The sequence below is a fragment of the Mercenaria mercenaria genome, unplaced genomic scaffold, assembly GCF_021730395.1.
Source record: "Mercenaria mercenaria strain notata unplaced genomic scaffold, MADL_Memer_1 contig_3065, whole genome shotgun sequence".
Lineage (NCBI taxonomy): Eukaryota > Metazoa > Mollusca > Bivalvia > Venerida > Veneridae > Mercenaria > Mercenaria mercenaria.
In genome coordinates, this window is record NW_026461170.1 from 42,931 (window position 1) to 56,873 (window position 13,943).

Sequence of the window (13,943 nt, forward strand, 5' to 3'; positions counted from 1 at the left end):
ATTTCACATGCTGATTATAAATATTGATTGAAAATTAAAAATGAAAAAAAAAAAAAAAAGGGTAAAGTTGGGGGTGGGTGGGGGAGAGAGGATGCATGATCAGTGGTGGGCATGACTGGGTGGAGAAGTGATGTGGGGGAATGGTACAACTTGGAAGGTTTGAAAAAAATCTAAAATAAGAAATGAAAAAAATGTTATTTATTTTTTTATTTTGGGGGGAAGGGGGAGGGGGGTTGGGAGGGGGAGGGGTGTGACCAAGGCAAGTGGGTGACCAGGTTTGGGTGTGCAATTTCACATGTTTATAATAAATGTTCACAGAAAAGAATGAAAGAAATTTAATGAAATTCTGTCAAATGGTAAGTTTGTTATGTACAAATATGTGGATTTTTAGACAATTAAAGGGCAATAACTCTGAAGTTACAAAAGAAATCCGTACAAAATTGTCTGTGCACAACCACATTGTAGTGCTCTAAATTCTGTTAAAGTTTCATAGTTCTAGGTCAAATATATCAAAAGTTATGATGCAGAAAATTTGCCATATCTATAGATCTATAATACCCTATATAGTTAACTCTCGTGTTACTTGGGCAATCTGTCTGAAACTTGATGGGCCCCATAACCTCATTGTGGTGAACATGTATATGTAGTTTGTTTGAAAAAAATCTAAAAAAAAAGGAAAGATTTTTTTTCGGGCGAGGGGGTGGGGGGGAGGTGTGTGATCAAGATAAGGGGGTGACCAGGTGTGGGTACACAACTTCACATGTTTACAATAAATGTTCATGGAAAAGAATGAAAGAAATTCAATGAAATTCTGCCAAATGGTAAGTTTGTTATGTACAAATATGTGGATTTTTATACAATTAAAGGGCAATAACTCTTAATTTACATATAAATCCGAATTAAATTGTGTGTACACAACCACATTATGGTGATCTAAATTCTGTTTAAGTTTCATAGTTCTAGGTCAAATATATCAAAAGTTATGATGCAGAAATTGCTATATTTATAGTAGCCTATATAGTTAACACTAGAAACTTCTAAGGGCCATAACTCTGGTGTTACTTGGGCAATCTGACTGAAACTTGACGGGCCACAAGAACTCATAGTGGTGAACATGTATATGAAGTTTTAAATAAATATTCCCAACCATTTCCTAGATATGGCTCCGGACAGATGGAAGGACGGACGGAAAAATGGACGGAAAGACGGACAGACGATGCCAAAACTATATCCCTCCGACTTTCGCCGGGGGATAATAAAATCATAAATGAAACCATTATCGTGCAGACAAGAAATTGTGGACGGACGACGGACCGATGACGGATGAAGGGCGATCACAAAAGCTCACCCTGTCACGTAGTGAGCTAAAAAGTTTAGTACTATTTATATGTAGACTGCTTGTGACTAGATCAGCAGAGGCTTACATTCTGTTTGGTAGTGATCAGCCTATAAGATAATTCATGTACTTCTGCAGTATTGTTGCTCACATGAGAAAAACACATTTCATATTCCTATTGCTTCATAACCATGAAATATCAATTCTTTTTATTGATATATTCATATATTATTACTCAACTGAAAAACAATATAATTCTGGGATTTAAATCTTCCGGTGCAATGTAACTAAACTCAGCACCACTGAAAAGTTACCCTCTAATATATACCTCTTTACTATTTTATACAATACTGATGTCACTTTTTCATGGCCTGTGCACGCTCTATTATTCTTAGACCCTGTCTGATCATGTCTCCTAACCCATTTCATGACTGTCAGGTGAGAACAGCACATACAACGTGCAATTTCACGACATGAAAGTTCGGCGTCAACCATGCCAATGGCCTGATGGCGTTGATCGTGCCTTAAATGTGGCATTCTTAGCAAGGATATTCTAGGTTTTTTAACATATTCCTTTTAGTCTGTCAACTAACTTTCAAATGTGATGAATGATTTGTGACAGAAAATTCGTACATGTCGACATTGCTGGAAAAAAGTCATTTTGCACGTACAGCCCATGCCTCAAATGGAGTTAAATGAATTTGACAAATCTTTACACCAGTGATATCTCAGCTGCGTCAAAGATGTAGTCGTGTTATGCATTTAGCACAGTTCAATGTGATTTTTAAAATATAAGGGCTATTAGGGTGGTAACTTTTCAGTGACGCTGAGTATATATGTATGATTATTTTAACACTACCTTCTGCTTCAAGGTAGAATAGCTGACTGTAGTTTCCAATACTATTGCTAATTTCCAGCTTGTACATTCCATAATAAGTCCGATTTACTTCCTTGACTGTAAGGTTTGTCTGTGGGTTTGATGTTTCTATCTGAAATTCTCCACTATTTGATAGTAACTGCCAATCATTGCTATCAAATCTGTACCACTTAAAGGCATCATTGTTGGGGTCAGGATAAGCCAGTGTTGTAAAAGTTAAAACTGCTGGTATATGCTGTGCACTTGTTACATTCTGCTTCAATGTAACCGATGGTGATGGACGTGGAGAGCCTTGAAATAAAATATCCTTAAACCTAAAACAGACTCAACAAATATTTACATTCAAAATTATTAACTTTTGTTACCAGTGGTTAGCTGTCACTTAACGAAATCAATATCATAAAGATGGAAGTACTAACAACTCCTTTAAATTTTACTGTTTTGTAATGTGATAAACAGAATGCTTTATCTTTCAGTCTTAATTGTTTAATTAATTTGCATTTCAAGCTGTAAAATGATACACTAATACAAAACCAAGATAGCATGATACTTACAATTAACAAGCAGATTTAGAAGTTTGGAAGAATGATTTTCGTTGTGTTTATTAAATCCTACACAGTTGTATTCGCCTCTGTCAGTACAAGATGCTGATTCAATAGAGTAGGCCAGTGATTTTGTATCAGTTTGCGACTTTAATACATTTTTCTTATAATCAACAGAGATATTAGATCCTGGATTGCTATCCACGTTACATACAAATGGAACTGTATCATTTTCATTCATGACAATGCTCGTTTCTCCTTTATGTCCAAAAATAAAGAATTCTTTAACTGACGCTTTGTCTGAAATGAGAAAATGTAAGAATTGGATAAATCTGAAGAAGTGTAATACATGTAGATTTTAAAAAGTTAAAGCCTATATTCATATAATACATCAATAATTATCTGACAAGAAAAAGCCGAAATTTCAGCCATATTGACTATGACCTATAAGCATGTGTAGTGCACATTGTGTTTGTTTACAAATGTTCCCTAATTATAGTTTGATTCAAACTGACATTTTCCATATTATGTTTGTTCACACATTGTGATCCAAATATAATGACAAGAGGGCCATGATGGCCCTATATCGCTCACCTGTTATCATTGCACTTGAGGACAAAAAGATACTCAGAAAAATTATCTAAGTCCAAAGGACAGGAACAACAAAGGAAAGAAATTTAACCAATAAGAAAAAAAATTCTTACAAGGTACAGGTATGTCAAAATACACCTAAACATTGGAGGTACCATCCATGTTGTACCACAGAAAAGTGGCCTCGGTTTTTCCCTACAGCTTATAATAAAAGAGTTACTAAAATAAGCTATTTATAGTAACGTAAAAGGGAAGTAATTAAAAAAAAAATTATTGTAAGTGAACAAAAGAAGGATCTGCCAAATAAATCTGTTGACATGGATGAAATTTCTGATCAGTATCTTAATTAGTTACGGAGATATACCCATTTTAATTTGAAATAAAGGGAGGTAATTTGACATAAAATCAGTCCATAGTTATCTGCCCTGATTGGCTCAGTCCAACTAATGACAATAATGAAATTTCAAATAAGTCCTATAAGTACTTACTGATATAAATCCATTTTGACTACAATCAGGGGATGTAATCAGATATAAAATAACTCTGGAACCTATGATTGGATCTGATTTGTCATGGAATCCAAGATTTATTGTTGTTTTGGAAGTTTGTATCAAATCAAACCATAAATGAAGTCTCCATATGGCTGCAAAAGCCAAAATAGCCAATTTTGGACCTTTAAGGGGCCATAACTCTGGAACCCATAATGGAATCTGGCCGGTTCAAGAAAGGAACCAAGATCTTGTGGTGATACAAGTTGTGTGCAAGTTTGGTTAAAATCAAATCATAAATGAAGCTACTATTGTGCAGAGAAGGTCAAAATAGCTAATTCTGGTCCTTTCAGGGGCCATAACTCTGGAACCCATTATGGGATCTGACCAGTTCAACAAAAGAACTGAGATCTTATGGCAACATAAGTTTTGTGCAAGTTTGATTAAATTCAAATCATAAATGAAGCTGCTATTGTGCAGACAAGGTCAAAATAGCTAATTCTGGCCCTTTCAGGGGCCATAACTCTGGAACCCATAACCGTTATAACGGAATCTAGCCAGTTCAAGAAAGGAACCAAGATCTTATAGTGATACAAGATGTGTGCAAGTTTGGTTAAAATAAAATCATAAATGAAGCTACTATTGTGCAGACAAGGTCAAAATAGCTAATTCTGGCCCTTTCAGAGGCCATAACTCTGGAACCCATAATGGAATCTGGCCAGTTCAAGAAAGGAACCAAGATCTTATGGTGATACAAGTTGTGTGCAAGTTTGGTAAAAATCAAACCATAAATAAAGCTGCTATTGTGCAGACAAGGTCGAAACAGCTGATTTTGGCCCTTTCAGGGTCCAAAACTCTGGAACCCATAAAGGGATCTGGCCAGTTCAAGAAAGGAACCGAGATCTTATGATGATACAAGTTGTGTGCAAGTTTGGTTAAAATAAAATCATTAATAAAACCACTATGGCGCAGACAAGAAATTGTTGACGGACGACGGACGAAGGGTGATCACAAAAGCTCACCTTGTCACTATGTGACAGGTGAGCTAAAAAAGCAGCAATAAAACGTATTGTGTACCACATACTAGTATCAAACTACGATTACCAGCTATAATAATACATATAAAGAAACAATACCGGTATGTACTTGATTTAGAACCGCTAAGTTTTGCTGGAAGGTTAATTCTGAAATAGTATTAATTTTAAAAATAAATTAGATTAATCCACGCTTGTTTACAGAAAAATGTAACTCAGCACACTCATTGCATGCAAGATGCTGACTGTAACTAAAAATATGTATGTGGCAAAATTTACGTTTTTACATGATTCTGAAGCATTAAGTTATTCTGTATTCTATGTAATTTCCCCATTTTATTGTGGCAACAAACTTAATTCAGTGTTCAGTATATTTTCTGGTCCTCCAGGAATCATGGGAATCCATTCAATAGAGATGGTACCTAAAAAATTCAAATTCATCTTTATAGGTTTTTTTCAGAGTGGAATGATAGCTAAGTGCACCAATTTTCTAAATATATTTATGGTTTTCCTCTTCTCCATGTCAAAAATAGAAATATTTGATATCTAAACAAGAGCTGTCTCCATAGAATGACATATGCCCCCGATGGCACTTTGAATGAGTAGTTATGGCCGATGTTAGAGTTTAGGACCTTTGACCTACGGAGCTGGGTCTTGCGCGCGACACGTCGTCTTACTGAGTCACACATTCATGCGTAGTTATTTTAAAATCCATGCATGAATGACAAAGATATGGACCGGACACGCCCATCAATGCACTATCATGAAAAATGACCTTTAACGTCTAAGTGTGACCTTGACCTTTGAGCTACGGACCTGGGTCTTGCACGCGACACGTCGTCTTACTGTGGTACACATTCATGCCAAGTTATTTGAAAATCCATCCATCGATGACAAAGATATGGACCGGACACGCCTATCAATGCACTATCCTTTAATGTCTTAGTGTGACCTTGACCTTTGAGCTACGGACCTGGGTCTTGCGCGCGACACGTCATCTTACTGTGGTACACATTCATGCCAAGTTATTTGAAAATCCATCCATCGATGACAAAGATATGGACCGGACACGCCCATCAATGCACTATCCTTTAATGTCTAAGTGTGACCTTGACCTTTGAGCTACGGACCTGGGTCTTGCGCGCGACACGTCGTCTTACTGTGGTACACATTCATGCCAAGTTATTTGAAAATCCATCCATCGATGACAAAGATATGGACCGTACACGAAAATTGCGGACAGACTGACAGACTGACAGACCGACAGACTGACAGACCGACAGACGGTTCAAAAACTATATGCCTCCCTTCGGGGGCATAAAAATGACTTTCTCAAAATATCTGAAGCAAAATGGACAACTCTTGTATTGACCGTTTTTCAAAGATTTTAGGACTTTCACAATTATAGTCTATATCAAAAGCTCCCACAGCTAAATAAATTCAATAGCGTATAAGGTAAGTTTACTCTACTTTCAACATTTTGAAAGAGCCTATACTAAACTTCCTTTTGTCTTTTAATAAAGTCAAATTCCAAGACTAGCCAAGAGTCTAAAACGCTTGAAAAAATTCTGAGTGAAAGGGAATGACATGCTCTTTATTATAAGCTTACCAAAACCATACCAAAAATGTACCTTAAAGAAGTTATTAAAGATTTTATATTGTAAACAAACCCCTACACCATTTTACTATCAATATTTTCCACTCATGAATGCACTCAATTCAGGTGATAATTGTTGATATATTTGTAAATGAGAGGCCCCAACAAAAACCTTTTTTTCAAGTTGTGTAAACAGTATAAGTTTTAAATTAATGTTGATATCTGAAATTATCCGATTACTTTGTTTTCAACAATAAATAAAACACCTTTTAGTTTGTTTAGGGTAGTTGACCTGTAACGAAAATCATCAAATAGAGTAATCTCCATATGCTTTTTCTGCATTTATTCGTTTTTCAAGAAAAGCAAAGGATCGTGCTAGTTCCCTCCAGAGAATGTTTAAATTGAGAATTGCTTAAAATACATTAAACAGAGTCATTACCTGTCAGCTACGTTAACATGTAGTAATATTACAACCACTACCTTAAAACATTGTTATTATATTTGACGACAATGAATTTTTGTGTTACCAATTTAACTTTTTTTGTTATTTCTCATTGTTGGATATATACATTTTACATTTTGATATATAAATGTTGTGTAAACCAATGTATCACCATTGAGAACAATAAATAAACAACTTTGGCTAAAAGATCAAAACTTAATAACGTTTCTTAATGTGCCTCACTACAACTTACAAAATAACTGTCTGTGTAAGTCATGAGAAAAGCGTGCATATTGTATATTGAATACAAAGGGATTTAAACAAATGTAGGTCATATTTTGTCTGCCTGATAAGTTGTTTGAAAAAGGACCTATCTGATTTTTCTTTCACTTTTGATCAGTGTTTAATGTTGGCTTCAGTTTATTGATCAATTCAGAGTTGTCCCCCTTTGATTTATTTGGGTAGGTACCATCTTTACATTCAATAAATGTGTAATAGGATTCCACTTACGCCGATGCTAGGGGGCATGAGAGGTGTTGCACATTTTATACCTCTCATAAACAGACTCAATCAAACCAAGTCTATTATTAATCTGCTTTCTTGCATTCTATGCGTCCAATTGATCTTTTTACAGATTTTATTAGTAACTTTTCCAAAAACAAATGTTTAAAAACTGACGGTTACAGTTGTACTTACACCAAACATTCAGATAGAAAGCTTTTGTGTCTGGTTGAGAAACAGGTTCTTCTCCAGTTTGTACCATTCTGTTGGAAACTTTACATGTGTAGAACATTGCATCATTCCTTGAGGTTGTATCTATTGTAAATGTTTGAGTTCTCTTCCATACTTTACCATTTCTCATCCATTCATAGGTAGTTTGAGAAGGATTACCAGCAGTGACAGGACAAAAAACAGTCAACGGAGACCCCTCAACAACACTTGTGTTTTTTAGTTCTCCTATCGTTGGAGGATCTGAAATACAGTGAGGACATTTATTTAAACATATATATTTTGTACATTTTCACACCATAGTGTAAACTGAAGTACAGAAAAGGAAGATTTACATTTGATTAGGGTTGAAAAAATTACAAACAAGAGGGCCATAGTATTCCTAAATGGCTCACCTGACCTTGACTATTTGACATAAAATATATATAAGACACACTGAATCACATGGTAACATCTGTGTTTAGCTTACAAAAACATAAAACAGGTCAAGCACCGCCATCTGGCCAAATTTGAGGGAGAACCTTGACCAATTTAAAGAAAATATATACACCTACAGCCATTTCTAGCCGGACACTTTTAAAATTCCTTCTTCTCGAATATGGTTCAATGTATTTGTTTGAAACCATACCTAAAGTTGTTTGGCTACAATTGCTGAACATCCCGCACCGACAATTGATAGGTCATATGGCGACTTTCCAGCTTAAATGGTGGAGAAAGACCTCAGGTCCCCCTCCGTGCATTATTTCATCACAAGCAGGAACCTGGGTTACTAAGAACCACCGACCTTCCGTAAGCCAGCTAGATGGCTTCCTCACATGAAGAATTTTACGCCCTGAGTAAGGCTTGAACCCACATCGATGAGAGGCAAGTGATTTGAAGTCAGCAACCTTAACCACTCAGCTACGGAGGCCCCACTTGGCATTATATAGGTGTCGGGTAAGAAATAGTATGTGTTACAGTAAAATCTCTAAAATCCAGACCCTGTCCGGACCATATCAAAAGTCTCATTTTCAGAGAATTCCAGATTTCAGAGGATTTTGCACAAGCTTCTGAGAGTGTTTATATATGTTTACTTTTATATATTTCATCTGACCGTAGTATGCTCCATGTCTTTTAGGGGTTTTTTTTCAATCTTTTTCAATCATTTCTAACAGAAAAACATCACTTATTAACACAATGATACTTTTTAATGAAAAGAATGTTTCTCTTACATAGGTAGGTAGGGATTTTTTTTTTTTTTTTTTTTTGTATTGAAACAATGGTGTATCAGCATATACCGATGCTTTTTATGTACCCTTTGGTTACTAATCACTCCCTGCAGCATGTTAACCTTCTTTTCATGAAATTTCCTTGCTACTATATTGCTTTCTTCTCCTGATCAATATATTTATTTCATTCTTTTAATTTTATGTTCGCAGTAACATGGCTTGCAAAGTGAATGTTTGACATGTGAAACATATTAACCATCACAGGACCTGGGTATTCAGGTTACAAAAGTACCTATAACACAAGTCAAAGATGCAGATATGTTATATATTTAGTTTATTTATGCATTCTGAATATTACTAAGTCCCAAACACAGGCCAGGAAAACGGTCACTCGGATAAAAAATTTCAGGCACAGGCCTTCATCTAATGTAATTTGTACATTTTGTAATTAACTTGAAAAAGGTAAATTTGTATATATTTTATCATTATGGTAAAGTTTTATAGTCTAATACTTTCTTGAAGATTGACTTTATTTCTATGTTTAAATATTTAATAGCTTTAAGTTGGAGGATATATTTTAAGTTATCCAATTTTGCACATTGTCTAAAAGTGGGTGGGGTTTGGTGCCTTTGCATGTTTTTATTTTCGAAAAATGCTTCAATATAGAGCTGCTTTTGCAACAGTTGTCATATTTTTCTTAAATACAAACTTTTTATTGACTGTTTATTCAAAATGCACTAGAAAATCTCGTAAAAACTGACAGAAATATCCGAAAATCACGATCGCAAAAACGGGTGACAAATACGGAAAAGCGAAGGAAAGTATCAAGTTCTTGATAAAATACTTGTTTTCAATTTTATTTCATTTCATTACTTGTGTTTCTGCTTATATAAAGCTTTTTTTATTGGGCCAAAATGATTTGCTATATAGACCGTACCGGCCGATCGGCTCATATGATGTATCAAGCACACAAAATAACGATTTTTATTATGCAATTTGTTGTTCATTATAAAGTCGGCAAACCGTAAAACAATCGGTCGCCACAAAATTTGACGTTATTTTGGATCAGTTGGCGAAAGTTTCTAAGGACAACTCATGGTCGAGACATTTTTTTTTCAATGATTCCAAAGATCATCCTACATAGTCGCTGTAAAGCCGACAACTTCTAATTATCGCCTCCGGGCGAAATCCAAATCGCCGAGCTTTTCAGAAAGTTGTAAAAACTTGATTGTAAATTATCGCTAATAACAGTAGGCTATACCGCTAATTAACAAGTGGTACAAACACCATAACTGGCTCCTCTTCGCATTGTTTATCAATAAACTTTTACACGTTGATCAATTAACATATTTGAAAAACTCCTAAACTATGATACATGTATATCATTTTTTAGAATTTTATTTTTAAAATTGTGAATACAGGCAGTCTGTTATCCTATGTCCAATATCATAGTGATAATATTTCAGTCAGTTTTCTGAGATAAGACAAAGAGCTATAAAAATAAATCTTATTTTATACTTCTTTGGATAAGACCACCCTTAATATGTTTGTTTGCCACTTCCGACCCAACACTTATAATTTTCTGTAAATATGCAGTCAATACCAAAGGGGCATCATGAAAGGCACATGCAGTTTTCATGCCAAGATACACTGAAGAAACGGCATGTTCTTATCTCTGGCCTGGCCTGGCCCGATGAGCCCAATTTTCGACTGGGCCAGGCCAGGCCAGGCCATAGATTTCAATTTCATAAAAGGTGAAAGTGATTTCTATATAGGGTCTTTAAAATCTGACTTTTGGAATAAGTTTGGATATTTCAGACATTATATAAATACATTTTGAATTCCCACTCTGTAAAATTATACACCTGTAAAATTATACACCTGGGAATAAGCCTGTAGGTAATATAACTATTATGTCTAATTTAAAGGTGATGCCTGATTAATTGTTACGACTATTATCAGGGGACTGGTGGTTTGGTTTTCCCCCAATTGAATAACTTAACTAATTATTATTATTTTGTCTGTTGAGGATTATTTAGTATTGTCCGAAATTATTGAACTATATCACTCAAGAATATTCCGTATGCTTCTGTAAAAAAAAAAACAAATAAAATATAAACATTTCCAGTGTGTACATACCACGTGGTTTGTGACGTCATTTTCTGGTATTACGGTAAGAAAATTAATAAACAAATCTGTCGATTCAGAACTTAAAAACACTGTAAGTACTTCATTTTCTCACCGATTTGAATAATTCTTTTACGAGGCTCAAGCAAAAATAGTGGGCTATGAACGTAAGGCAATGATTTTCTGAAATTCTAAGCAGTTTTTGCAAAGGTCCGTTCCAACCATGAAATGCTGCAAATTCTTGGAGGGTAATACGGCAAGAAAACCTTGCGTTTTACAAAAAATTGCAGGATTGATTTGCTTTACATTGTTGTGCCTTTCACCGCTGTTTATTTCGGTCCCAAAAAGACCAGCGAACGACTTTACTGGAAATGAAATGATAGGTTTCTCATTGAAAACATATGTCTTGGGAAAATGCTAATACGGCAAGAATGATATGACGGCAAGCAGATTCATTTATACACCTATTGTCCCTAACAGCAGTTGAGATTTGGTTCTCTAAAACTACTTACTTCCGTCAGCAGGTAAGTAAATAGGGCCTACCTACCTAGTGCATGGTATGCTAAACTAATTTGAACCGTTTATAAACAGTAAAGCCCTGTTTCATTTTTGAAGTGTTGACAAAACATTTTCTTTATTAGAAAGAATAAGTCAGGGGTCTGTTTTCAAAGTTGTTGTGACCTTTTCATGCACTTTCCATCCATAGGAAGGATGGGGGCTTTGCTGTACAAACAGTTGTACTATGTCAGCGACATTATACTAAGGACTGTCATAGTCGTCTCGGGATTACTTTTTAAAGTGTGTTTAACGCAACTTGAAAATACTTTTTACTTATATTGTTGGCAAGTTAAGTGATTGTATAGGCATAGTCTTACATTCCAATTTACGACCACGAACATGATTCTGAAACGATATTTTGAACGATTGTAATATTGTTCATAAAAGATACTTATTGTTTGTAAAAAATAATTTTATACTACGACAACATACTTATAGGGGTCTGAAGAATGCATGTATTACTGTACAATTTATGCAAAATCTTAAGAATATTCACATTTACAATGTTACGTTTATCAAGCAGGATAAACCTTTTCTTTTCATACGTTTACTTATATGCTCCCTTTTTAGGGCATAAAGTTTCACCACTTTATGGTTTCATCTTTAAATGACTGGATATCATGATTCTTAATTAAGTTTCATGATAAGTCGAAGTTACCTTCAGTAATGATTCTGCGATCCTTACCATAACATGGATCGTAACTTGGTAAACAACAGTTTCATTACATGACCTGTATTTGGAAGATATTACACCGACCCTTGATTCCGTCTGTGTCAACTATGTTTTATTAACCAACAGGAGCAGATCAATATCATACTTAAATATGCTCTTTGTCTTATCATTAACGCTTTATTCAAAGCAATTATTATAGTTCTTTGTCTCACGTTCAGTGTGGTTTTTATGAGACACAAACTTATTTTACTCAAAATCGAATTTATCACATTCTTCTAGTCGTTGTTTTACGCTATGGAAGTGTCCAATTTTAGAAAATATTCTAACACATTACTGTAATATACGTTTTTGATATTGTTTTTATTTTTAGAGGTGCATCTGCATTTTACACTCTAGTATGACATACAGGAAATACTGCATACATATGCATAGTTCTGTTATTTACAATTATATGGTTTACATTGTTTAAACTGCGATTAATGGACGATACGGCAGATGCAAAGTCGAAATGGAAAAGCTTTACTCTTACAATAATATATCATATACGTTCATCATAGTTTCCCCATCGTCAGTAAAACTTTTTGTTTACATAAAAGATAATTTTGAAATACAAATTTATCACAAAAGGATGCTGCACAGTCTTCATTTATGAGTTTCAATGTGCGTGATATATCGTTGCGAATATGGAAACTACAAACCTGGCTTGGTGGCCTTTTGTTGATTTTGCATTTGTTGTATTGCCATTGCTTTGTTGGGTCTGATCAAATTAATATTTCCAATCTTACATTTTAACATTTGACGTTCATTTCCTATGAACAGCAAAAGGAAAGGCGCGAAAGTTACATCATCGCTGCTTAGTGATAACCTACCGGTGTTTTTACGACGTCCGCGTATAGTCAGGAAGAACGTTCCTCAGATGACATCGCAGTTGTTCCGTCTGGTGAACAGAATCGCCGGGAAGTTGATTTTAATGCTCAATACTACAAATCATATGCAATTCATAATATTATATAGTTTACAAATGGAAAGAAAATATAATGTAATTATAAGAAATTAAACTTGCCGATCCTATTAAACTTGCCGATCCATTCCTATTGCCGATCCTATTAAATTGCCAATTCTATTCTGTCGTTCATTTCACATGAACACCGAAAAAATCATTTCATTTCTTAATTAAATATTACTGTTATGTTTTACATTTCAAAATGTTTAATCAATTTTTAAAAGTGTTTAATTATCTGCTTATACTATCATAATTTAATGTGTTATTTTTTATAGTAAAAAACCTTATTGATAACTTCTGTATGTATCAATGAGGTAACAAACTTTACATTTGAACTCGCTTGTTGGTTTCTGTCTTAGATCGTTTCCCAAGTTTAAGTTTAGTCTTTGTTCGCGTCATTACTCTTAAAAAGTTAAAATACGTCGTCCGAGTATTCGTCTTCAACATCAGGTTTTTCGTATCAATATGTTTGTAGATCTATCACTGTAATCTCGAAATCTCAAAGACTTATCCTATATGAAGTTTCGATACATTATCAGGTATTGATCAGAGGCCCAACTCTCACTAATGCTTGATAAGGAAAGATATAATGTGAACATTTAGGATATATTTTTCAATTATTAATACTTTTTGTTCACTTTTTGGCAATTTAGTTGTTAGCATTCGTGGATGCAACAGTATAGGTACAAAGGGACTCATCTTTAAGATATCTCTTGAGATTATAATTAAAGTAAAAAT

At 34.6% G+C, this 13,943-nt stretch overlaps 1 protein-coding gene across 1 annotated transcript in view; it reads right to left on the reverse strand.

Annotated features, from left to right (window-relative positions):
- The window catches only part of LOC128552705 (uncharacterized), a gene marked incomplete at its 3' end in the record, with an annotated part of 53,235 nt that extends 40,289 nt beyond the window's left edge, over positions 1-12,946 (reverse strand). Inside the window, exons 1-4 of the mRNA XM_053533752.1 lie at positions 12,901-12,946; positions 7,604-7,879; positions 2,768-3,055; positions 2,196-2,504 (exon numbers count right to left, since the gene is read on the reverse strand). Of these exons, the coding sequence (XP_053389727.1) occupies positions 2,196-2,504; positions 2,768-3,055; positions 7,604-7,879; positions 12,901-12,946 (919 nt within the window). The remainder of the gene's footprint in view (positions 1-2,195; positions 2,505-2,767; positions 3,056-7,603; positions 7,880-12,900) is intronic.
- Between the last annotated feature and the right edge of the window lie 997 nt (positions 12,947-13,943).